Here is a 25,913-nt window from a genome sequence, read left to right on the forward strand (position 1 = left end):
GCCACCCTGGTGTCTCGACCCGACACGCAAGCCCCCATCCCAGCAATATCCAAGCCAGTGCCCTCGACATTTCCAGCGATCACGAGGAACCCCCTCTGTGTGTGGGAGAAGATGCACAGTGGCGTTCCTCAAGATTCGCTGCCGTGTTTCAGCGTCTCGGACCCGGGTGCACGGGGTGGGGGCACAGTTTCAAAATTTGCAGAGGACACAAAACCGGGATGGATTGTGAACTCTCTTTCACTGCTCTCTTCAATCGCAAGAGGTGGGACTTCAACAACCTTACGACTCATTGAGCCGAGAGACAGAAGATTCTCAAAGATCTTGTTTTATAGAGAATGTAGAAATGTGAGGCCTACAATGTAAACACAGTTCCATCACCAACACATTGGAATATGTCATGTCCAACCCAAGCAAGGGAAGAATTATTTACATCCAGGTGCCCTGTACCATTTCCAAATATCTCGAGGGCCGAGCGACCCGGGCACCCAGAGTGAGGACGTTCCTCGGTTGTGAGTGAGGACACTCTGGTGGGATGAGTAGGCGTCAGCCACCTACCCTCCTGGAGGTGGGGCACTGCAGAGGAACAATAAATTAAGGTGAACCCAAGTTATTTACAGAGCAAGTGAGCTTGTCGAGCCCTCCTCACGTCTTGCCGGTAACGTTCAGTGTTACAGGGAGACCATCCCTCCGTCTCTGCGCGCACATACGCACGCACATTCCCGCAGACACGCCTTGGGATGACGTCGGGGCAATAACCAAACGCTACAGTAGGGTGACCAGGAGCCGGTGACGATCAGTGGGCATGGGGGTGGGGGGGCGGTGCGAAGTGCACAGAATCAGCGCGGGTTAGGGCATGGGGACAGGAGAGTTTAGAGTAGCTTCCAGTTTACTGAAGGTGGAGCCAGGAGATTGTTGGGCCAGTCGAGTCTAGAGGGGGTGATGTAAGGATGGATGAGGGTGTCGGCAGCAGACGTGTCGAGGCGGCGGGGGTCGACATTGACAGAGGAAACAGAGAACGAACGCACCGCAAGAGCCTCAGAACCGAGTTGACGTCGGTGGGTTGGGGTGGCCCCGGGGGGACGGGAATGTCGGACAGGGGCTCCCCCCGCCCTCCCCTCTCGCCCCCACTCCCCCCGGGGTCAGGTCGGGTTTGTCAGGCCCGAGGCGGACATGAACTCCCGCAGGATGGTGCGTGCAATCTCCAGGTCGTTGCGGGCGATGCTGAGGGCCTTGTGGACGTGTTGCAGCTGGTATCCCTCCTGAAGCAGCGTTACCAAGGCGACGGGATCGCTGGCCGGCTGGGCCGAGAAGCTGGGGTGGTAATCTGAGGAGAAGATGCACAGTTTTAGAGCCCAGAAACACGGCCATTCGGCCCATCTGCTCCGTACTGGTGTTTCTGCTGCACACGAGCCACCTCCCACCTCCCTCTCCATCTCACCCCATCCCCATATCCTTCCATTCCTTTCTCCCTCGTGTGTTTATCCAGCTTAAATACATCGATACTATTCACCTCAACCACTCCCTGTGGGAGCGAGTTCCACATTCTCACCACTCTCTGGGGAAAGAAGTTTCTCCGGAATTCCCCATTGGATTTATTAGAGACTGTCTTATAGTGATGGGCCCCTAGTTCCGGTCTCCCCCTCAACTGGAAACACTTTCTCCACGTCGGCCCTATCGAAACCCCTTCATCATTTCAAACGCCTTGATCGGGTCACCCACTTTTCCAGAGAAAGGACCCCCCTCGCAGTCTGTTCGGTCTTTCCTGACAGGTCAAACCTCTCCGTACTGATATCATCCCTGTAACTATTTCCCGGGACATTCCCCGCTGCCTCGCTATCCTTTCTAGAACACGGAGGTAACGAGACCTCCCTCCTTACCTTTCCAACCTCACCCCAATCAAACTCGTTTGCCAATCACACGGCTCATTCTGTAATTTTGGGGCACCCTGTACCAGGGGACCCTCCGCCCATCCACCGGCCCACTCGATTTCCCCATCGGCTGCGGGGGTCACCACTTACCCTTTGAGCCCTAACCCCAGCGGGCGTACCTCTAAGGGGCAATACTTCAGTCAAGGGCACTAAGGACAATTGGCTCGGTAATCAGCTGACAGGGCACCCACGGGCATCGAGTTGACTGGGCAGAGAGAGCCCGGGGGGAGGAGGAGTGGGGAGAGGAGGTTCATCTGTTGACCCGCCAGCAGTGGGCTACGCCCGTGACACGAGGAACGCGCTCCCCTCTTACTGACCCTCGGTCCCTCACATCGCCCTCGGGACTGCGCGGAGGGTCACTAGCAGTGACTCTTGGCTGTTCCTCTCCCCACCCCCCCTGCAGCTGGCACCCAATCCCGCCCTCTCCCCCCACGCCCTCCCCGCCGCTGCCCCCATCATTCCGCGTACGAGATACCGACTGGCACGCTAACCTGGAGGGCACTTTGGTGGCTCTGACGTTGCTGACTCCTGCCCTGACCGGTCACTCTGCCCTGGACGGTCACTCTGCCCTGGATGGTCACTCTGCCCTGGCCAAACCCTCTGCCCTGGACGGTCACTCTGCCCTGGACGGTCACTCTGCCCTGGCCGGTCCCTCTGCATGATCCTGTCAACAGCAGGAAACAACTGTTAGTGGGGAAGACGACCCTTCTCCCCTCCTAGCCTAAACCTCCCCTTACCCCCCCTCCCTTTCCCCTTCCTTTCCTCTCCCCACTCCTCATCCCCCTTCACCTCCGCCCTTCACCTCCGCCCTTCCCTCTGCCCTTCCCCTTCTCCTCCCCTCCTCCCCCCTCCTTCACCCTTCCTTTCTTGTTCCTCCTCCTTTCCCCTCCTTTCCCCCCTGCCCTTCCCCCTCCCCGTCCCTCCAATCCCCTCCCTCCCTCTCTCCCCTCCCCTCCCCTTCGCCCTCCCCCGCCCGTCGCCCATCCACCCCTCCACCCTTCCCCCCACACCTCCCTTCTCCCCTCTCCCCCTCTGCCCCTCCCCCACTCACTCCCCTCCCCTCTGCTCCTCTGACCCCACCCCACCCCCACCCAGGTTACGAGCCCAGGAGGAATCCAGTATCCCAGGGGCTGCCGTGAACCTTTCCTTTCTCCGTATTTTGTGTGGTCATCATCCCAAGTGTGTTTGACTGGGATTCCGGAACCATCCAATCAGGTAACAAAGAGTCACCCTGCTTTGCGATTGGCCGTGGGAAGGCAGCCGTGGAAATGGACCAATGGCGAGAGCGGTGGAGGGGAGGCGGGATGGTCGGAGGGAGGAGGTCATGTGACGATAGCTCCAGAGTTGGCAACTCAGTCTGAGGTTGAACGATTTTGCCCTGTTCTACCAGGCCTGACCTCCTCGACTCCCACCCTACCACCTTCCCACCATCTGGTTTGGGCCCCTCGGGCTCCCTTACATTTCAGGCCGGTCACTCAGCGTCTCAGGACATGGCTATGACAGTCAAAGAGAGGAACAGTTACCATGGCGCCCAGCCACTGGGCGGGGGATGTGTGGCAGCAATAGACGCGAGGGTGGACCATGAGCTAGCTGAGGTCACCGTGAGGCCATCCTCGTCATCATCATCATCGTCCTCCTCGCTGCTTGACCATTCATCAAAGAAGAAGGCTGTTCTGGGATAGCTCCTAATGTACACCAGAGAAACCGACACAGGGACAGAGCGAGGGGACACGGAGTGAGGGGACACGGAGCGAGGGGACATGGAGACAGAGGACAGACAGAGCGAGGGGACACGGAGCGAGGGGACAAGGAACAAGGGGACATGGAGACAGAGGACAGACGGAGCGAGGGGACACGGAGTGAGGGGACACGGAACAAGGGGACATGGAGCGAGGGGATACGGAGCAAGGGGACATGGAGACAGAGGACAGACGGAGCGAGGGGACACGGAGCGAGGGGACAAGGAGACAGAGGACAGACAGAGTGAGGGGACACGGAGCGAGGGGACATGGAGACAGAGGACAGACAGAGTGAGGGGACACGGAGCGAGGGGACAAGGAGCGAGGGAACAAGGAGCGAGGGGACACGGAGCGAGGGGACATGGAGACAGAAGACAGACGGAGCGAGGGGACACGGAGTGAGGGGACACGGAACAAGGGGACATGGAGCGAGGGGATACGGAGCAAGGGGACATGGAGACAGAGGACAGACGGAGCGAGGGGACACGGAGCGAGGGGACAAGGAGACAGAGGACAGACAGAGTGAGGGGACACGGAGCGAGGGGACATGGAGACAGAGGACAGACAGAGTGAGGGGACACGGAGCGAGGGGACAAGGAGCGAGGGGACAAGGAGCGAGGGGACACGGAGCGAGGGGACACGGAGACAGAGGACAGACGGAGCGAGGGGACACGGAGTGAGGGGACATGGAGACAGAGGACAGACAGAGTGAGGGGACATGGAGCGAGGGGACAAGGAGCGAGGGGACACGGAGACAGAGGACAGACAGAGCGAGGGGACACAGAGCGAGGGGACAAGGAGCGAGGGGACAAGGAGTGAGGGGACACGGAGAAGGAGGACAGACGGAGCGAGGGGACACGGAGTGAGGGGACACGGAGACAGAGGACAGACAGAGCGAGGAGACACGGAGTGAGGGGACATGGAGAGAGGGGACAGACGGAGCGAGGGGACACGGAGCGAGGGGACATGGAGACAGAGGACAGACAGAGCGAGGGGACACGGAGCGAGGGGACATGGAGACAGAGGACAGACAGAGTGAGGGGACACGGAGCGAGGGGACAAGGAGCGAGGGGACACGGAGCGAGGGGACATGGAGACAGAGGACAGACAGAGTGAGGGGACACGGAGCGAGGGGACAAGGAGCGAGGGGACAAGGAGCGAGGGGACACGGAGCGAGGGGACACGGAGACAGAGGACAGACGGAGTGAGGGGACACGGAGTGAGGGGACACGGAGACAGAGGACAGATAGAGCGAGGGGACACGGAGTGAGGGGACATGGAGAGAGGGGACAGACGGAGCGAGGGGACACGGAGCGAGGGGACATGGAGACAGAGGACAGACGGAGCGAGGGGACACGGAGCGAGGGGACAAGGAGTGAGGGGATAAGGAGCGAGGGGACATGGAGCGAGGGGACATGGAGACAGAGGACAGACGGAGTGAGGGGACACGGAGTGAGGAGACAGAGGACAGATGGAGCGAGGGGACACGGAGTGAGGGGACATGGAGTGAGGGGACACACAGAGCGAGAGGCCACAGAGAGAGGTAACACAGAGCGAGGACACATGGAGAGAGGGGACACACACAGAGCGAGGGAACATGGCGAGAGGGGACCACACACAGAGCGAGGGAACATGGAGAGAGGGGACACAGAAAGAGGGAACATACAGAGCGAGGGGACACAGACATGGAGAAAGGACACATGAGATAGAGGACACAGAGGGACAGGGAGTGAGGAAAATCAACACAGAGAGGACATGACAGAGGAACAGAGAGAAAGTGGGCAGGGAGAAAGAAAGACAGAGTGAGAGAGAAACAGAGAGAAATGGAGAGTGAGAAAGAAAAGGTAGAAACAGCAGAGAGGCAGAGACAGACAGAGAACATGCATGCAGACATACAAACACACACACAGAGAAACACACACAAAGCCATACAGAAGTGCACACACAGACACAAACACAGACACATACAGGGTCGTGCACACACAGACACAAACACACACACACACACACACACACAGAGAAACACACACAGACACAAACACAGACACATACAGGGTCGTGCACACACAGACACAAACACACACACACACACACACACACAGAGAAACACACACAGGGAGAGAGAGATTGATAATTATGCTGATATTCTGAGCACAGTGGATTCAGGTAGACACAGAGACTGGGCAGGGTGATGAAAAGCCTTGGAGGCTCACAGGAGTTGGAGGGTGAGGGTTGGCAGGTCAGAATCACAGAGCCAGTTGGCAGACAGAGACTGGCAGTGACTGCACTGGGAGCAACTGGTGTCTGACTGAGCCACACCCAGAGCAGGAGATGCCCAGGCTCTGCTCACACACACAGGCCGCACCCAGAGCAGGAGAGGCCCCAGGCTCTGCACACACAGGCCGCACACAGAGCAGGGGAGGCCCAGGCTCTGCTCACACACACAGGCCACACCCAGAGCAGGAGAGGCCCCAGGCTCTGCTCACACACACAGGCCGCACCCAGAGCAGGAGAGGCCCCAGGCTCTGATCACACACACAGGCCGCACCCAGAGCAGGAGAGGCCCCAGGCTCTGCTCACACACACAGGCCGCACCCAGAGCAGGAGAGGCCCCAGGCTCTGCTCACACACACAGGCCGCACCCAGAGCAGGAGATGCCCCAGGCTCTGCTCACACACAGGCCTGGGTTTCGCAAGCAGGGTGAAATCAGCCAGATGTGTCCTGCTCCCAATAGCTTTTCCGTGACTCCTGTTGGACACAGCATGTGGGTATGGAATGCGGGAAGGACTGTGATGCACTCCAGGGTTCAATAGGTTTTGCAACACTCACAGTTGAGCCACCTGTGCCCTAACCCTAAACCCAACACTGACCCTCCAAGGGGACACACCCCCTCAGCATCCTCTTGAAAAGGAGGAGTCACCATCCAGTCTCCCACTCAGGACCCCTTATAAAGAGTCACCCTCTTAGAGAGTGGGGAGATATAGAGAGAGAAGGGACAGGTGAGGGACAAGAGAGAGAGAGAGAGACAGAGAGAGAGGACAGGAGAGAGAGACACACAGGGAGAGAGGAGGCAGGAGAGAGACGGAGATAGAGAGAGAAGGGGCAGGAGAGACAGCGGGAGGCAGGAGAGAGAAAGGGGGCGGGAGAGGGAGAGTGGGGGCAGGAGAAAGTGGGGCCAGAAGAGAGAGGGGGCAGGAGAGAGAAAGAGGGGGCAAGATAGAGAGAGGGGGGGTAGGAAAGAGAGGGGAGGCATGAGAGAGAGGGAGCCAGGGACAGATGGGGGCAGGAGAGAGAAAGAGGGGGCAGGAGGGTGGGGGGGAATGAGAGAGAGGGGGCATGAGAGTGGGAAAGAGAGGGTATGGAAGAGAGGGGCAAAGAGAGGCAGAGAGAGAGAGAGGCAGAGAGAGGGGGGAGAGGGGGAGAGAGAGAGGAGAAAGGGGGAGAGAGAGAGGGGAAGAGAGAGAGAGGGACAGTGGAGTGGGAAAGATAGGGTATGAAAGAGAGGGGGAAAGAGAGGCAGAGAGAGGCAGAGAGAGACGGGGATGGGGGGGGAGAGAGAGAGGAGAGAGGGGGGCGAGAGAGAGTGGGGATAGGGGGAGAGAGAGAGGAGAAAGGGGGAGAGAGAGGGGGGGATGGGGGAGAGAGAGAGAGGAGAAAGGGAGAGAGAGGGGGAGAGGGGGAGAGAGAGAGGAAATAGAGAATTGAGATGGAGAAGGGGAGTGGAAGGATTTCCCCATTTAAGAAGGGGTCCCGGGTAGGGTTGCAGGGGAGATGTTCGCTGGTGTTTGGTAAGGGGAGGAGAGATACCTGATCCGGTTACCGAAGTGGGTGAGGGGGTTATTGTCGCGTGTTTTGGGGTTACGAGGGGCGAGGGGTTCACTTACTGCGTTGTTGATCCTGGGCCGTTTGGCTGACCCACTGTCGGGGCGACGAACGGCACTGGCTCAGTATATTTGGCCTCTACTGAGATCCCATTGGCCGTTCCCTGCGCGGAGAGAGAAGGTCAAAGGTCAAGCGGGCTCGGCACGTTAAAGAACCGCCCCCACCCCTCGCCAGCCACCGGCCCTAACCCTCACACCTCTGCACCGAAGCGGGTGAGGGGGTGGGGCGGGGGGGCGCACAGCTTAGTGACCGCTCCCACTGCTGAGGCCTCCGTCTGGGCCCCTTGCTGCCCGCCCAAAGTGGCCAAGGCCGAGGCGGCGAGCGGGCTATTCGACTGTGCGAGGAGGCGCTGCCCCTGACTCACCACCCCCCCCCCCCCCACCCCCTCCGTAGGCACATGTTCCCCACTCCCCTCGTCCACCACACCCCGCCAACACGCGAGTCCGAAAGCAGCCACCGCCTCCCGTCTCTGACTGTGAATTGGTCAGCTCAGCGCCAACCCTTGAGAGAGCCGGGGGTTCCAAATACGTGACTCCCTCCTTTGAAGACAGGCTTGTATTTCCATTGAGTAAACTGGGCTGATAGTCTTCGGAGTTTAGAAGAATGAGGGGTGATCTCATTGTAACATATAAAATTCTGGGAGGGTTTGACAGATACTGAGGGGCCGCTTCCCCCCCCTGCCTGGAGAGTCTAGAACAGGGGGGGCGGTCCCAGTCTCAGGATAAGGGCTCGGCCATTGGGGACTGAGATGGGGAGGAATGTCTTCACTCAGAGTGTTGTGAATCTCTGGAATTCTCTATCCCAGAGATCTGTGGATGATCAGTCATTGAGTATATTCAAGACTGAGATCGAGAGATTTTTGGGCACTGAGGGAGATCGAGGGATAGGACGGGAAGGTGGAGTTGAGGTAGGAGATCAGCCACGATCCTATTGAATGGGGTAGCAGGCTCGAGGGGCTGAATGGCCTCCTCCTGCTCCTATTTCGAATGTTCTCATGTCCTCAACGCCCCTCCCCTTCTCCTTCCCTCCTCCACAGTGATCTTACAGAATTTTTCCCACCTCCGGACGAGCCGAAGCTTCACAGAGAATGAAGTACAATTTTTTGTTGAAGTGTGCTCCCTGACGTAATGTAGAAAACGCAGCTGCCCATTTGCGCACAGCAAGATCCCACACACAGCAATGCGTGTTGAGCAGATCATGTTTTTTTTCGAGTGATGTTGGTTGACGGATGAATATTGTCCCCAGGACACCGGGGAGAACTCCCCCCGCACCCCTGCTCTTCTTCCAAATACAGGCCGTGGGATCTTTTACACCCACCTGAGAGTGCAGACGGGGGCCTCGGTTTAATGTCTCATCTGAAAGACGGCACCCCCGACAGTGCAGCACTCCCTCAGTACTGACCCTCCGACAGTGCAGCACTCCCTCAGTACTGACCCTCCGACAGTGCAGCACTCCCTCAGTACTGACCCTCCGACAGTGCAGCACTCCCTCAGTACAGACCCTCCGACAGTGCAGCACTCCCTCAGTACAGACCCTCCGACAGTGCAGCACTCCCTCAGTACTGACCCTCCGACAGTGCAGCACTCCCTCAGTACAGACCCTCCGACAGTGCAGCACTCCCTCAGCACTGACCTTCTGACAGTGCAGCACTCCCTCAGTACTGACCCTCCGACAGTGCAGCACTCCCTCAGTACTGACCCTCTGACAGTGCAGCACTCCCTCAGTACTGCCCCTCCGACAGTGCAGCACTCCCTCAGTACAGACCCTCCGACAGTGCAGCACTCCCTCAGTACTGACCTTCTGACAGTGCCGCACTCCCTCAGTACTGACCCTCTGACAGTGCAGCACTCCTTCAGTACTGACCCTCCGACAGTGCAGCACTCCCTCAGTACTGACCCTCTGACAATGCAGCACTCCCTCAGTACTGACCCTCTGACAGTACAGCACTCCCTCAGTACAGACCCTCCGACAGTGCAGCACTCCTCAGCACTGACCTTCTGACAGTGCAGCACTCCCTCAGTACTGACCCTCTGACAGTGCAGCACTCCTTCAGTACTGACCTTCTGACAGTGCAGCACTCCCTCAGTACTGACCCTCCGACAGTGCAGCACTCCCTCAGTACTGACCCTCCGACAGTGCAGCACTCCCTCAGTACTGACCCTCCGACAGTGCAGCACTCCCTCAGTACAGACCCTCCGACAGTGCAGCACTCCCTCAGTACAGACCCTCCGACAGTGCAGCACTCCCTCAGTACTGACCCTCTGACAGTGCAGCACTCCCTCAGTACTGACCCTCTGACAGTGCGGCACTCCCTCAGTACTGACCTTCCGACAGTGCAGCACTCCCTCAGTACTGACCCTCTGACAGTGCAGCACTCCCTCAGTACTGACCCTCCGACAGTGCAGCACTCCCTCAGTACAGACCCTCCGACAGTGCAGCACTCCCTCAGTACTGACCCTCTGACAGTGCAGCACTCCCTCAGTACTGACCCTCCGACAGTGCAGCACTCCCTCAGTACAGACCCTCCGACAGTGCAGCACTCCCTCAGTACTGACCCTCTGACAGTGCAGCACTCCCTCAGTACTGACCCTCTGACAGTGCGGCACTCCCTCAGTACTGACCCTCCGACAGTGCAGCACTCCCTCAGTACTGACCTTCCGACAGTGCAGCACTCCCTCAGTACTGACCCTCTGACAGTGCAGCACTCCCTCAGTACTGACCCTCTGACAGTGCGGCACTTCCTCAGTACTGACCCTCCGACAGTGCAGCACTCCCTCAGTACTGACTCTCCGACAGTGCGGCACTCCCTCACTAATACTGAGAGTGTTGGCATGGATTATGGGCTCAAGTCTCTGGTGTCCCTCCTGATTCAGAGGTGAGCGAGAGGGCTCCCTGGGCTCTACACGATCCTCCCCCCGTGGTTGAATAGCCCTCGTCGTCGCTCACCAGGCCGGTGATCCGTCGCTCCGGCAACCTCCGGTTGTAAATGATGTCCTGCGCGGTCAGTTCGCTGTCACGCTGCCTCGGATTGGCTGGTCGGTCCGGAATGGGAATGAGTGCCGCCCTGGCAGTGCCCGAGGGCTGCGTCATGGGGAGGTTTGGCAGGGGTCGACTCTTCATCCAGTCCATCAAGCTCGTGCTGACCGGCCGCTCATGCAGGGGAGGCACCGCCTGCGTACGAGGCTGCAAGACAGAAGTGAACGTTACCCAGTTCCCTCAGCATGCCAACGCTCCCCGGGGTGTGGGTCCCACGGGAGTCACTCCATCCTCTGAGATTGCACCCATTGTTGCGTTCTGGGATATTCGACTCTGGGAGTCATCATGCCTGAGCATTATCCCATCCCCAGGCTCACAGATCCTTCTGCCAGTGATGTTAGCTGGCGGGTGGAGCAGGAGAGGAGTGCCAAAAGGAGCCGGCCGGTCTGATCCGCCCCTCCTGCTGGCACAGGGATGACCCTAACTGGGCGACCGTCATCGCCTCCCCTGCCACCACCTCCAAGTGGCTCACCCTGCATCGGTCAACGATCGACCCTGGCTCCTCAACCCTCTGCCGATGGAGAAAGTATCTCCTGGGGGGTTTGCCCCGGGATGTTAGGGTCGTGGGGTGAAAGTTCATGAGGCACACAGAGTGGGGAGGGTCAGAGTGCACAGGTCATGGGCAGAGGGTGAGTGTGGGAGACGATTGGCTGGGGGCAGAGATGCAGGTGGTGGTTGAGAGTACATGTTGTCTGTCAGGGGTGGAGGCTGTGGAGGCGTGGGGTGGGCAGGGTGTGACCTCAGAGGGTAGTGGTCAGACAGCAGAGGTCAGGGGGCAGAGGTCAGGAGCAGAGATCAGGGGAAGTAGTCAGACGGCAGAGGTCATGGAACAGTGGTCAGATGGCAGAGGTTGGGGGGCAGTGGTAGGGTGCAGTAATCAGATGGCAGGGGTTAGGGGGCAATGGTCAGATGGCAGAGGTCAGGGTGCAGTAGTCAGATGGCAGAGATTGGGGGCAGTGGTCAGCTGGCAGAGGTTGGGGGGCAGTGGTCAGATGTCAGAGGTTGAGGGCAGTAGTCAGATGGCAGAGGTTAGGAGGCAGTGGTCAGATGGCAGAGGTCAGGGTGCAGTGGTCAGATGGCAGAGGTCGGGTGGCAGTGGTCAGATGGCAGAGGTTGGGGCAGTGGTCAGATGGCAGAGGTCAGGGTGCAGTGGTCAGATGTCAGAGGTTGGGGGCAGTGGTCAGATGGCAGAGGTTGGGGGCAGTGGTCAGATGGCAGAGGTCAGGGTGCAGTGGTCAGATGGCAGAGGTTGGGGGCAGTGGTCAGATGGCAGAGGTTGAGGACAATGGTCAGATGGCAGAGGTCAGGGTGCAGTGGTCAGATGGCAGAGGCTGAGGGCAATGGTCAGAAGGCAGAGGTTGGGGGCAGTGGTCAGATGGCAGAGGCTGGGTGCAGTGGTCAGATGGCAGAGGTCAGGGTGCAGTGGGCAGATGGCAGAGGCTGGGGGCAGTGTTCAGATGGCAGTGGTCAGGGTGCAGTGGTCAGATGGCAGAGGCTGGGGGCAGTGGTCAGATGGCAGAGGTCAGGGTGCAGTGGTCAGATGGCAGAGGTCAGTGTGCAGTGGTCAGATGGCAGAGGCTGGGGGCAGTAGTCAGATGGCAGAGGTCAGGGGGCAGTAGTCAGATGGCAGAGGCTGGGGTCAGTAGTCAGATGGCAGAGGTTAGGGGGAAGTGGTCAGATGGCAGAGGTTGGGGGGCAGTGGTCAGATGGCAGAGGTTGGGGGGCAGTGGTCAGGGTGCAGTAATCAGACGGCAGGGGTTGAGGGCAATGGTCAGATGGCAGAGGTCGGGTGGCAGTGGTCAGATGGCAGAGGTTGGGGCAGTGGTCAGATGGCAGAGGTCAGGGTGCAGTGGTCAGATGTCAGAGGTTGGGGGCAGTAGTCAGACGGCAGAGGTTAGGGGGCTGTGGTCAGATGGCAGAGGTCGGGGGGCAGTGGTCAGATGGCAGATGGCAGGGTGCAGTGGTCAGATGGCAGAGGTCGGGGGGCAGTGGTCAGTTGGCAGATATTGGGGGGCAGTGGTCAGGGTGCAGTAATCAGACGGCAGGGATTGAGAGCAATGGTCAGATGGCAGAGATCTGGCGGCAGTGGTCAGATGGCAGAGGTTGGGGGCAGTGGTCAGATGGTCGAGGTCAGGGTGCAGTGGTCAGATGGCAGAGGTTGGGGGCAATGGTCAGATGGCAGAGGTTAGGGGGGAGTGGTCAGATGACAGAGGTCGGGGGCGGTGGTCAGATGTCAGAGGTTGTGGGCAGTAGTCAGACGGCAGAGGTTAGGGGGCAGTGGTCAGATGACAGAGGTCGGGTGGCAGTGGTCAGATGGCAGATATTGGGGGGCAGTGGTCAGGGTGCAGTAATCAGACGGCAGGGATTGAGGGCAATGGTCAGATGGCAGAGGTCGGGCGGCAGTGGTCAGATGGCAGAGGTTGGGAGCAGTGGTCAGATGGCAGAGGTCAGGGTGCAGTGGTCAGATGGCAGAGGTTGAGGGCAATGGTCAGATGGCAGAGGTTAGGGGGCAGTGGTCAGATGACAGAGGTCGGGGGCAGTGGTCAGATGGCAGAGGTCAGGGTGCAGTGGTCAGATGTCAGAGGTTGGGGGCAGTGGTCAGATGGCAGAGGTCAGGGTGCAGTGGTCAGATGTCAGAGGTTGGGGGGCAGTGGTCAGATGGCAGAGGTCAGGGTGCAGTGGTCAGATGGCAGAGGTCAGGGTGCAGTGGTCAGATGTCAGAAGTTGGGGGCAGTGGTCAGATGGCAGAGGTCAGGGTGCAGTGGTCAGATGCCAGAGGTTGGGGGGCAGTGGTCAGATGGCAGAGGTCAGGGTGCAGTGGTCAGATGGCAGAGGCTGGGTGCAGTGGTCAGATGGCAGAGGCTGGGGGCAGTGGTCAGATGGCAGAGGTCGGGGGCAGTGGTCAGATGGCAGAGGTCAGGGTGCAGTGGTCAGATGGCAGAGGTCGGGGGCAGTGGTCAGATGGCAGAGGTCGGGGGCAGTGGTCAGATGGCAGAGGTCGGGGGCAGTGGTCAGATGGCAGAGGTCGGAGGCAGTAGTCAGATGGCAGAGCTCAGGGGGCAGTGGTCAGGGTGCAGTGGTCAGGGGTACGTGATTACCTTGGTTGCCATACCGATGGTGCCAGGACTGGGGGAGGTGTGGCTCCGAGTCTGCAGTAGGTCCAATCGCGGTGGCACTATCGGTGGTGAGAAATTCGGATTGGCCGGGATCATCAACGATGGAGGTCGCTCGGTCTGGTGAACGAAACAAACTGTCAGATCAGAGACTCAACACTCGAGTCATGGCACGGAGACGAGGCCCCACTCTCTCAATCACACACTCCCTCACTCCCTCTCTCACTCACTCACTCACTCACTCACTCACTCCTTCACTCACTCACTCCCTCACTCCCTCTCTCACTCCCTCACTCCCTCTCTCACTCTCTCACTCCTTCACTCACTCACTCACACATTCACACACTCACTCCTTCAGTCACTCACTCACTCACTCACTCCTTCACTCACTCACTCATTCCTTCACTCACACTCACATACTCACCCACTCACACTCACTCCTTCACTCACTCACTCACTCATTCCCTCAGTCACTCCCTCACTCACTCACTCCTTCACTCACTCACTCACTCACACACTCCCCACTCCCTCACTCACTCACTCCCTCAGTCACTCTCTCACTCAATCAATCAATCACTCACAAACTTACTCACTCCCTCACTCCCTCACTCCCTCACTCACTCCTTCACTTATCACTCACTACCTCACTCATGACCTCACTCACTACCTCACTCCCTCAGTCACTCCCTCACTAAATCAATCACTCACAAACTTACTCACTCACTCCCTCACTCCTTCACTCACTCACTCACTACCTCACTCACTCACTCACTCCCCAGCTCACACTCACTCACTCACTCACTCGCTCACTCACAGCCCAGGTCACTCACACTCACTCTCTCCCCAGCTCACACTCACTCACTCTCACTCACTCACTCTCCAGCTCACATTCACTCAGTCACTCCGAAACTCACTCACTCACTGAACAACACATGACATGGGGGATGGGGTGTAGAGGGGGATGGGGTGTAGTGGGGAGGATACAGAGGAGAGGGGAGGACGGAGGGGAGAGGGTGTTGAGGGGCAGGGAAGGTGTCGAGGTGACTGGAGGTAGTAGATGGGAGGATGTTGAAGGAAGGTTGTTGAGCGGAGGGTGTCGAGGGGAGGGGAGGATGTTGAGGGGACGGGAGGATGTAGGGGAGGGTCTTGAGGGGAGGGGAGGATGTAGAGGGGAGGGGAGGTTGGAGTGTGGATCATGTTGAGCCGAGGTTGTTGGGAGGGGAGGGTGTTGAGGGGAGGGGAGGATGTAGGGAGGAGGGTTCCAATGTGGAGGGTTGAGGGGGAGTGTGTCGAGGGGAGGGTGTAGAGAGGAGGAGAGGATGTAGAGGGGACGATGTTGAGGGGATGGCGCAGAGAGGTGGGGAGGGTGTAGAGGGGAGGGTGCAGAGTGGAGGGTGTGGGTGGAGGGTGTCAAGGGGAGGGTTTAGAGGGACAGGTGTCGAGGGGAGGGGAGAGTTTAGAAGGGAAGGTGTCAAGAGGAATGGGGGGATTAGTGGGGAGGGTGTAGAGGGGAGTGTGTCGAGGGGAGAGGGTGTTGAGTGGAGTGTGTCGAGGACAGGGGAGGGGGTTGAGGGGAGTGTGTCGAGGGGAGGGTGTTGAGGGGAGGGGAGGGGGTTGAGGAGAGTGTGTCGAGGGGATGGGAGGGGATTGAGGGGAGTGTGTCGAGGGGGAGGGAATTGAGGGGAGGGGGTTGAGGTGAGTGTGTTGAGGGGAGAGGAGTCTGTCGAGGGGAGTGTGTCGAGGGGGGAGTGGATTGAGGGGAGGGGGTTGAGGGGAGGGGATGGGGTTGAGGTGAGTGTGTCGGAGGCGAGGGGATTGTGGGGAGGGGTCGGGGGTGGGGAGGGGGTTGAGGTGAGTGTGTCGAGGGGAGAGGAGTCTGTCGAGGGGAGTGTGTTGAGGGGGGAGGGGATTTATGGGAGCAGGTCGAGGGGAGGGGGTTGAGGGGAGTGTGTCAACGGGAGGGGATGGTGTCAAGGGGGGGGAGGGAATTGAGGGGAGTGGGTCGAGGGGAGGGGATGGGGATCGAGGGGAATATGTTGACGGGATGGGAGGGTTGATAGGAGTGTGTCGAGGGGAGGGGAGGGGATTGAGGGGAGTATGTCGAGGGGAGGGGAGTGTGTCGAGGGGAGGGGAGTGTGTTGAGGGGAGGGGATGGTCTCGAGGGGAGTGTGTCGAGGGGAGGGGAGTGTGTCGAGGGGAGGGGAGAGTTGAAGGAGGAGGGACCGTCTCCCTGGGTGCACTTGGTACCTTGTTGAGTGCGGCCAGTTTGTTGACCAGGACTGCAACATCCTCGAAGTTATCCTCCTCCTCCTCCTCCTGCTCGTCCTCGGCGGGCGGCGCAGCCGGTCGAGGGTCCTCGCTCACCCTCGACTGTTCGAGGCGAGGGCGGAAGGGGTCGACCACCACGGGCTCCGTGCCTTTGATCTCACAGCGACAGAAAGGGCAAGTATGACCATCGGACTCCTGGAGAGGGGGCGGGGGGAATCAGGCAGGGAGGGAGGTGACAGTCAAGGCAAAGTCCGAAAGAAGACAATGGGGTAAAACATCCCTCTGACACCTCTTAATGCGCAGGAGGAGGCCCTTCGGCCCATTGTCTCTGTGCCAGCTCTTTGAAATCCTATCCCATTAATCCCACCCTCCGAGCCCACTCTTTCCCCCATCGCCCTGCAAATTTTGACCCTTCAAGTATTTATCCAATTCCCCTTCTGCTCCCTCATTCTCCCCCCTCATTCTCTGCCACCCTCCCTATCCCTCCTCACCTTCCCACCATGAACTGCAGAACGGCATGCGTCTGAGCCCCAAGGTGCCGGGGAGGGCTGTGCGGGTGGGGAGGGGAAGCGGGCAAGCGAGGGGACGTACCTGCCAGGCAGTCAGGCAGGCACTGCATATGAGGTGACCGCACGGTTCGATCTTCACGTCCTTATTGTTCTCGGTGCAGATCTTACAGAGCTGGAAGGTGGACCCGATGTCACAGTATAACTCGTACTGCTCCTGTCGAGAGAGGGACAAAGAGGAGGGAGTTACACACAGTCCGAAGCCTCCGCCCTCATCTCCGACCCCATTTAACACAACCCTCGACAAGTCGGGCATTTATCGCCCATCCCTCGACACCCTCATGGCACCCGTCACCCCCTCGCTGACTCACACTGGCTCCCATTCTGGCAACAACTGCATTGAAACTTCTCAGCCTTATTTTCAACTCCCTCCATGGCCTCCTCGCCCCCTCCCTATCTCTGTAACCTCCTCCAGACCATACAACCCCTCCCTATCTCTGTAACCTCCTCCAGACCATACAACCCCTCCCTATCTCTGTAACCTCCACCAGCCCCTACAACCCCTCCCTATCACTGTAACCTCCGCCATCTCCCAACAACCCCGCCCTATCTCTGTAACCTCCACCAGCCCCTACAACCCCTCCCTATCTCTGTAACCTCCTCCAGCCCCGACAACCCCTCCCTATCTCTGTAACCTCCTCCAGACAATACAACCCCTCCCTATCACTGTAACCTCCTCCAGCTACCAACAACCCCGCCCTATCTCTGTAACCTCCTCCAGCCCCGACAACCCCTCCCTATCTCTGTAACCTCCTCCAGACAATACAACCCCTCCCTATCACTGTAACCTCCTCCAGCTCCCAACAACCCCGCCCTATCTCTGTAACCTCCTCCAGCCCCTACAACCCCTCCTGATCTCTGCAACCTCCTCCAGCCCCAACATCTCTCCCTATCTCTGTAACCTCCTCCAGCCCCTACAACCCCTCCTGATCTCTGCAACCTCCTCCAGCCCCAACATCTCTCCCTATCTCTGTAACCTCCTCCAGCCCCTACAACCCTCCCTATCTCTGTAACCTCCTCCAGCCCCTACACCCCTCCCTATCTCTGTAACCTCCTCCAGCCCCAACATCTCTCCCTATCTCTGTAACCTCCTCCAGCCCCTACAAACCATCCCTATCTCTGTAACCTCCTCCAGCCCCTACAACCCTCCCTATCTCTGTAACCTCCTCCAGCCCCTACACCCCTCCCTATTTCTGTAACCTCCTCCAGCCCCAACATCTCTCCCTATCGCTGTAACCTCCTCCAGCCCCAACATCTCTCCCTATCTCTGTAACCTCCACCAGCCCCTAAAAACCCTCCCTATCTCTGTAACCTCCTCCAGCCCCTACAACCCTCCCTATCTCTGTAACCTCCTCCAGCCCCTACACCCCTCCCTATCTCTGTAACCTCCTCCAGCCCCAACATCTCTCCCTATCTCTGTAACCTCCTCCAGCCCCAACATCTCTCCCTATCTCTGTAACCTCCTCCAGCCCCTACAACCCTCCCTATCTCTGTAACCTCCTCCAACCCCAACATTTCTCCCTATCTCTGTAACCTCTTCCAGCCCCTGCAACCCTCCCTATCTCTGTAACTTCCTCCAGCCCCTACAACCCTCCCTCTCTCTGTAACCTCCTCCAGCCCCTGCATCCCTCCCTATCTCTGTAACCTCCTCCACACCCTACAACTCTCCCTATCTGTGTAACCTCCTCCAGCCCCTACACCCCTCCCTATTTCTGTAACCTCCTACAGCCCCAACATCTCTCCCTATCTCTGTAACCTCCTCCAGCCCCAACACCTCTCCCTATCTCTGTAACCTCCTCCAGCCCCTAAAAACCCTCCCTATCTCTGTAACCTCCTCCAGCCCCTACAACCCTCCCTATCTCTGTAACCTCCTCCAGCCCCTACACCCCTGCCTATCTCTGTAACCTCCTCCAGCCCCAACATCTCTCCCTATCTCTGTAACCTCCTCCAGCCCCAACATCTCTCCCTATCTCTGTAACCTCCTCCAGCCCCTACAACCCTCCCTATCTCTGTAACCTCCTCCAACCCCAACATTTCTCCCTATCTCTGTAACCTCTTCCAGCCCCTGCAACCCTCCCTATCTCTGTAACTTCCTCCAGCCCCGACAATCCTCCCGATCTCTGTAACCTCCTCCAGCCCCTACAACCCTCCCTATCTCTGTAACCTGCTCCAGCCCCGACACCTCTCACTATCTCTGTAACCTCCTCCAGCCCCTACAACCCTCCCTATTTCTGTAACCTCCTCCAGACCCTGCAACACTCCCTATCTCAGTAACCTCCACCAGCCCCTACAACACTCCCTATCTCTATAACCTCCTCAAGCAAGTACAGTCCTCTCGATCTCTCCAGATCCTCCAGCCCCTAAAAACCTCCCTATCTCTGTAATCTCCTCCAGCTCCTACAACCCTCCCTATCTCTGTAACCTCCTCCAGCCCCTGCATCCCTCCCTATCTCTGTAACCTCCTCCAGCCCCTACATCCCTTCCTATCTCTGTAACCTCCTCCAGCCCCTGCATCCCTCCTTATCTCTGTAACTTCCTCCAGCCTCCACAACCCTCCCTCTCTCTGCAACCACCTCCAGCCCCTACATCCCTCTCTATCTCTGTAACCTCGTCCAGCCCCTGCAACACTCCCTATCTCTGTAACCTCCTCCAGCCCCTACAACACTCCCTATCTCTATAACCTCCTCAAGCAGGTACAGTCCTCTCTAACAAAAACAAGAAATGCTGGAATCACTCAGCAGGTCTGGCAGCATCTGTGGAAAGAGAAGCAGAGTTAACGTTTCGGGTCAGTGACCCTTCTTCGGAACCCTCCCTATCTCTGTAACCTCCTCTAGCCCCAACAACCCTCCCTATCTCTGTAACCTCCTCCAGCCCCTACAACCCTGTCTATCTCTGTAACCTCCTCCAGCCCCTACAACCCTCCCTATCTCTGTAAACTCCTCCAGCCCCTACAACCCTCCCTATCTCTGTAACCTCCTCCAGCCCCTACAACCTTCCCTATCTCTGTAACCTCCTCCAGCCCCTACAAGCCTCCCTATCTCTGTAACCTCCTCCAGCCCCAACAACCCTCCCTCTCTCTGTAACCTCCTCCAGCCCCTGCATCCCTCCCTATCTCTGTAACCTCCTCCAGACCCTACAACTCTCCCTATCTGTGTAACCTCCTCCAGCCCCTGCATCCCTTCCTATCTCTGTAACCTCCTCCAGCCACTGCACCCCTCCTTATCTCTGTAACCTCCTCCAGCCCCTACAACCCTCCCTCTCTCTGTAACCTCCTCCAGCCCCTACATCCCTCTCTATCTCTGTAACCTTCTCCAGCCCCTACAACCCTCCCTATCTCTGTAACCTCCTCCAGTCCCTACAACCCTCCCTATCTCTGTAACCTCCTCCAGCCCCTACAACCCTCCCTATCTCTGTAACCTCCTCCAGCCCCTACAACCCTCCCTATCTCTGTAACCTCCTCCAGCCCCGACAACCCTCCCTATCTCTGTAACCTCCTCTAGCCCCTACAACCCTCCCTATCTCTGTCATCTCCTCCAGCCCCTACACCCCTCCCTATCTCTGTAATTGCCTCCAGCCCCTACAACCCTCCCTATCTCTGCACCTCCTCCAGCCCCTACAACCCTCCCTATCTCTGTAACATCATCCAGCCCCGACAACCCTCCGTATCTCTGCAACCTCCTCCAGCCCCTACAACCCTCCCTATCTCTGTAACCTCCTCCAGCCCCTACAACCCTCCCTATCTCTGTAACCTCCTCCAGTCCCTTCAACCCTCCCTATTTCTGTAACCTCCTCCAGCCCCTACAACCCTCCCTCTCTCTGTAACCTCCTCCAGCCCCTGCATCCCTCCCTATCTCTGTAACCTCCTCCACACCCTACAACTCTCCCTATCTGTGTAACCTCCTCCAGCCCCTACAACCCTCCCTCTCTCTGTAACCTCCTCCAGCCCCTACATCCCTCTCTATCTCTGTAACCTCCTCCAGCCCCTGCACCCCTCCCTATTTCTGTAACCTCCTGCAAACACTACAACCCTCCCTCTCTCTGTCACCTCCTCTTGCCCCTACAACCCTCCCTCTCTCTGTAACCTCCTCCAGCCCCTACAACCCTCCCTCTCTCTGTAACCTCCTCCAGCCCATACAACCGTCCCTATCTCTGTCACCTCCTACATCCCTCCCTATCTCTGTACCCTACTACAACCCTCCCTCTCTCTGTAACATCCTCCAGCCCATACAACCGTCTCTATCTCTGCCACCTCCTGCAACCCTCCCTACCTCTGTAATCTCCTCCAGCCCCTACAACCCTCCGAGATCTCTGCGCTCCTCCAATTCCGGCCTCTCGCTTATCCCCCGATTCCCATCGCTCCACCATTGGCGGCCGTGCCTTCAGCTGCCTGGGGCCCTAAGCTCTGGAATTCCCTCCCTAAACCTCTCCGCCTCTCTCTCTCTCATCCTTTAAGACGCACCTTAAAAACCAACCTCTTTGACCGAGCTTTTGGTCGCCGGTCCCTAATATCTCCTGATGTGGCTCGGGGTCAAATTCTGTTTGATAATGCTCCTGTGAAGCACTCTGGGATGTTTTACTAGATAAAAGCAAGGTGTTGTTGTTGAGTAAGCCCGAAGACTGATGTTGCCAATTGATCCCTAAATGGCGCTATCTGAATGAACGAATGCTCAACTCAGGAGGAGAGGGTGATGAGCAGTTCAGTGATGAGCATTTCTCCACATCATGTCCATTAACCAGGCCCTGGTTCTAATGGAGTCGCAATCCCACCCTGTCCGTTGTCACTCACCTGGGAAACCTGGATATGATCCTCTATGGAAGGCTCATACAATCCGGTTAGATCCGGATTAAAGTCCCGGCCATCAGGGTAGAGGTAACTGTGGAGAGAGAGAGATGGCAAGCATCAGTCAGGCAAGGGTTAAAGGCAAGGACTGAATCTCAGCATCGGATACCCAGTTTAAGGAGGGAGTCTCTCCGTCAGGGACCCTGTTTAAAGAGGGATTCTCTCGATCAGGGACCCTGTTTAAAGAGGGAGTCTCTCCGTCAGGGACCCTGTTTAAAGAGGGAGTCTCTCCGTCAGGGACCCTATTTAAAGAGGGAGTCTCTCTGTCAGGGACCCTGTTTATAGAAGGAATCTCTCCGTCAGGGACCCCTGTTTGAAGAGGGGGACTCCCCATTAGTGACCCCGTTTAAATGGGGAGTCTCTCCGGCTGGGACCCTGTTTAAAGAGGGAGTCTCTCCGTCAGCGACACTATTTAAAGAGGGAGTCTCTCCGTCAGGGACCCTGTTTAAAGAGAGAGTCTCTCCGTCAGGGACCCTGTTTAAAGAGGGAGTCTCTCCATCAGGGACCCTGTTTAAAGAGGGAGTCTCTCCCTCAGGGACCCTGTTTAAAGAGGGAGTCTCTCCGTCAGGGACCCTGTTTAAAGAGGGAGTCTCTTCGTCAGGGACCCTGTTTAAAGAGGGAGTCTCTTCGTCAGGGACCCTGTTTAAAGAGGGAGTCTCTCCGTCAGCGACACTGTTTAAAGAGGGAGTCTCTCCATCAGGCACCCTTTTTAAAGAGGGAGTCTCTCCGTCAGCGACACTGTTTAAAGAGGGAGTCTCTCCATCAGGCACCCTTTTTAAAGAGGGAGTCTCTCCGGCAGGGACCCCCTTAATGTGCTGCACATTCCGTAAATTGATGTGAAGACAACAGTCTCTCAGAGAATTACACAGACTGCCAGCACAGAAACAGGCCATTCGGCCCATCTGCTCCGTGCTGGTGTTTCTGCTCCATACTAGCCTCCTCCCACCTCCCTCTCCATCTCACCCCATCACCATATCCTTCCATTCCTTTCTCCCTCATGTGTTTATCCAGCTTCCCCTTAAATGCATCGATACTATTCACCTCGACCACTCCCTGTGGGAGCGAGTTCCACATTCTCACCACTCTCTCTGGGGAAAGAGGTTTCTCCTGAATTCCCCATTGGATTTATTAGTGACTGTCTTATATTGATGGCCCCTAGTTCTGGTCTCTGCCCCCACAAGTGGGAACACCTTCTCTACGTTTATCCTATTGACCCTGTGATAATTTTTCAAGACTTCTATCAGGCCACCCCTCAGCCTTCTCTACTCGAGAGTAAAGAGCCCCAGCCTGTTTAACTTCTCCTGATCAGTAGATCCTCTCAGTTCCCATATCATGATTGTGAATCTGTTTTGCATCTTCCCCAGTATCTTGATATCATGTTTGTAAAATTCACAGTGCTCCAACTGTGGCCTAACTACGGTCAGGCTCCCCGCCAGAATGAGGCCCAGTCCTGGCCGTTTGCTAGGCCGTTACTCACAAGCTTTCGCGGTAACCCTCGATGAGGGCCTGGAAGAGAGGCTTGTTTTGGGGAATGGTCTGTAAGATGTTCCCGTCGTCTGTCACATATCCGATAGCCCACTGCCCCATACGTGTGCAGCTGAGGCGGAAAATGTAGCTGTGAAGAGAATGAGGGACATTGAACGTGGTGTGGGTACACAACACGGAGACAGCCAGACAGACACAGACAGAGAGACACAGACACAAAGGCAGAGAGACAGACACAGACAGACTCAGACACAGAGACACTAACAGACAGACAGAGACAGACAGAGAGACAGACACAGACAGACACAGACAGAGAGACACTAACAGACAGACAGAGACAGACAGAGGCAGACAGAGAGACTGACACAGACAGAGAGACAGACAGAGACAGACAGAGAGACACTAACAGACAGACACAGACAGAGAGACACAGACAGACAAAGAGACAGACAGAGGGACAGACACAGACAGACTCAGACAGAGAGACACACACACACACACACCACAGCCCAGACACTGAGACTTATATATATGCACACACACACACACACACACACACACACAGACACGAACAGACAGACAGAGACAGACAGAGAGACACACACACACAGACAGAGAGACACTAACAGACAGAGACAGAGACAGACAGAGGCAGACAGAGAGACTGACACAGACAGAGACAGACAGAGAGACACTAACAGACAGACAGAGACAGATAGAGAGACACACACAGGCAGACACAGACAGAGAGACACTAACAGACAGACAGAGACAGATAGAGAGACACACACAGGCAGACACAGACAGAGAGACACTAACAGACAGACAGAGACAGACAGAGAGACACAGACAGAGACAGAGACAGAGACAGACAGAGGCAGACAGAGAGACTGACACAGACAGAGATACAGACAAGACAGACACAGACACAGACAGCACACAGAAAGACAGACACAGAGGCTGGGAGACAGACAGACACAGACTGATGTACAGACATACAGAGACATAGACAGACAGAGGCAGACAGAGAGACTGACACAGACAGAGATACAGACAAGACAGACACAGACACAGACAGCACACAGAAAGACAGACACAGAGGCTGGGAGACAGACAGACACAGACTGATGTACAGACATACAGAGACATAGACAGACAGAGGCAGACAGAGAGACTGACACAGACTGATGTACAGACATACAGAGTCATAGACAGACCCACACAAGCAACAACTGTATTAATATTGGGTCTTTCACATCGTAAAACATCCCAAGGTGTTCCGCAGGAGCCACTCTCAAACAATGTTTAACTCTGAGCCACATCAGGAGATATTAGGGACCGGTGACCAAAAGCTCGGTCAAAGAGGTCGGTTTTTAAGGAGCGTCTTAAAGGAGGAGAGAGAGAGAGAGGCGGAGAGGTTTAGCGAGGGAATTCCAGAGATTAGGGCCCCAGGCAGCTGAAGGCACGGCCGCCAATGGTGGAGCGATGGGAATCGGGGGATGGGCAAGAGGGCGGAATTGGAGGAGCGCAGAGATCTCGGAGGGTTGTAGGGGCTGGAGGAGGTTACAGAGATAGGGAGGGTTGTAGGGGCTGGAGGAGGTTACAGAGATAGGGAGGGGTGTAGGGGCTGGAGGATGTTACAGAGATAGGGAGGGTTGTCGGGGCTGGAGGAGGTGACAGAGATAGGGAGGGTTGTAGGGGCTGGAGGATGTTACAGAGATTGGGAGGGTTGTAGGGGCTGGAGGAGGTGAGAGTGATAGGGAGGGGTGAAGGGGCTGGAGGAGGTTACAGAGATAGGGAGGGGTGTAGGGTCTGGAGGAGGTTACAGAGGTAGGGAGTGTTGTAGGGGCTGGAGGAGATTACAGTGATAGGGAGGATTGTAGGGACTGGAGGAGGTTACAGAGATAGGGAGTGGTGCAGGGGCTGGAGGAGGTTACAGAGATAGGGAGGGGTGTAGGGTCTGGAGGAGGTTACAGAGGTAGGGAGAGTTGTAGGGGCTGGAGGAGGTTACAGAGATGGGGAGGATTGTAGGGACTGGAGGAGATTACAGTGATAGGGAGGGTTGTAGGGACTGGAGGAGGTTACAGAGATAGGGAGGGTTGTGGCGGCTGGAGAAGATTACAGTGATAGGGAGGGTTGTAGGGACTGGAGGAGGTTACAGAGACAAGGAGAATTATAGGGGCTGGAGGAGGTTACAGAGATAAGGAAGGATGTAGGGCATGGAGGAGGATACAGAGATAGGGAGGGTTGTAGGGGCTGGAGGAGGTTACAGAGAAAGGGAAGGTTGTAGGGGCTGGAGGAGGTTACAGAGAAAGGGAAGGTTGTAGGGGCTGGAGGAGGTTACAGAGATAAGGAAGGATGTAGGGCATGGAGGAGGATACAGAGATAGGGAGGGTTGTAGGGGCTGGAGGAGGTTACAAAGATAGGGAGGGTTGTAGGGGCTGGAGGAGATTACAGTGATAGGGAGGGTTGTGGGGACTGGAGGAGATTACAGTGATAGGGAGGGTTGTAGTGGCTGGAGGAGATTACAGTGATAGGGAGGGTTGTAGGGACTGGAGGAGGTTACAGAGATAAGGAAGGATGTAGGGCGTGGAGGAGGATACAGAGATAGGGAGGGTTGTAGGGGCTGGAGGAGATTACAGTGATAGGGAGGGTTGTGGGGACTGGAGGAGATTACAGTGATAGGGAGGGTTGTAGGGGCTGGAGGAGATTACAGTGATAGGGAGGGTTGTCGGGACTGGAGGAGGTTACAGAGATAAGGAAGGATGTAGGGCATGGAGGAGGTTACAGAGATAGGGAGGGTTGTAGGGGCTGGAGGAGGTTACAGAGATAGGGAGAGTTGTAGGGGCTGGAGGAGGTTACAGAGATAGGGAGGGTTGTAGGGGCTGGAGGAGGTTACAGAGATAGGGAGAGTTGCAGGGGCTGGAGGAGGTTACAGAGATAGGGAGGGTTGTAGGTGAAGGAGGAGGTTACAGAGATAGGGAAGGTTGTAGGGGCTGGAGGAGGTTACAGAGATAGGGAGGGTTGTAGGGGCTGAAGGAGGTTACAGAGATAGG

At 57.1% G+C, this 25,913-nt stretch overlaps 1 protein-coding gene across 5 annotated transcripts in view; it reads right to left on the reverse strand.

Moving 5' to 3' along the window:
• Nucleotides 1-308: 308 nt before the first annotated feature.
• Nucleotides 309-25,913, reverse strand: part of LOC137352725 (E3 ubiquitin-protein ligase CBL-like) — an 86,051-nt gene continuing 60,446 nt past the window's right edge. For 2 of the 5 annotated variants that reach the window (XM_068018470.1, XM_068018474.1), the window contains exons 5-14: nt 22,850-22,987; nt 21,319-21,406; nt 16,558-16,689; nt 15,946-16,161; nt 13,684-13,818; nt 10,496-10,732; nt 7,552-7,652; nt 3,452-3,613; nt 2,420-2,592; nt 1,042-1,324 (exon numbers count right to left, since the gene is read on the reverse strand). In XM_068018470.1, coding sequence (XP_067874571.1) covers nt 1,140-1,324; nt 2,420-2,592; nt 3,452-3,613; nt 7,552-7,652; nt 10,496-10,732; nt 13,684-13,818; nt 15,946-16,161; nt 16,558-16,689; nt 21,319-21,406; nt 22,850-22,987 — 1,567 coding nt within the window. In that variant the 3' untranslated portion in view covers nt 1,042-1,139. Of the gene's footprint in view, nt 1,325-2,419; nt 2,593-3,451; nt 3,614-7,551; nt 7,653-10,495; nt 10,733-13,683; nt 13,819-15,945; nt 16,162-16,557; nt 16,690-21,318; nt 21,407-22,849; nt 22,988-25,913 lie in introns of all 5 variants that reach the window. The other 3 variants (XM_068018471.1, XM_068018473.1, XM_068018472.1) reach the window with 3 other exon arrangements.

The sequence above is a fragment of the Heterodontus francisci genome, chromosome 39 (genome assembly GCF_036365525.1).
Source record: "Heterodontus francisci isolate sHetFra1 chromosome 39, sHetFra1.hap1, whole genome shotgun sequence".
NCBI classification, from domain to species: Eukaryota; Metazoa; Chordata; class Chondrichthyes; order Heterodontiformes; family Heterodontidae; genus Heterodontus; species Heterodontus francisci.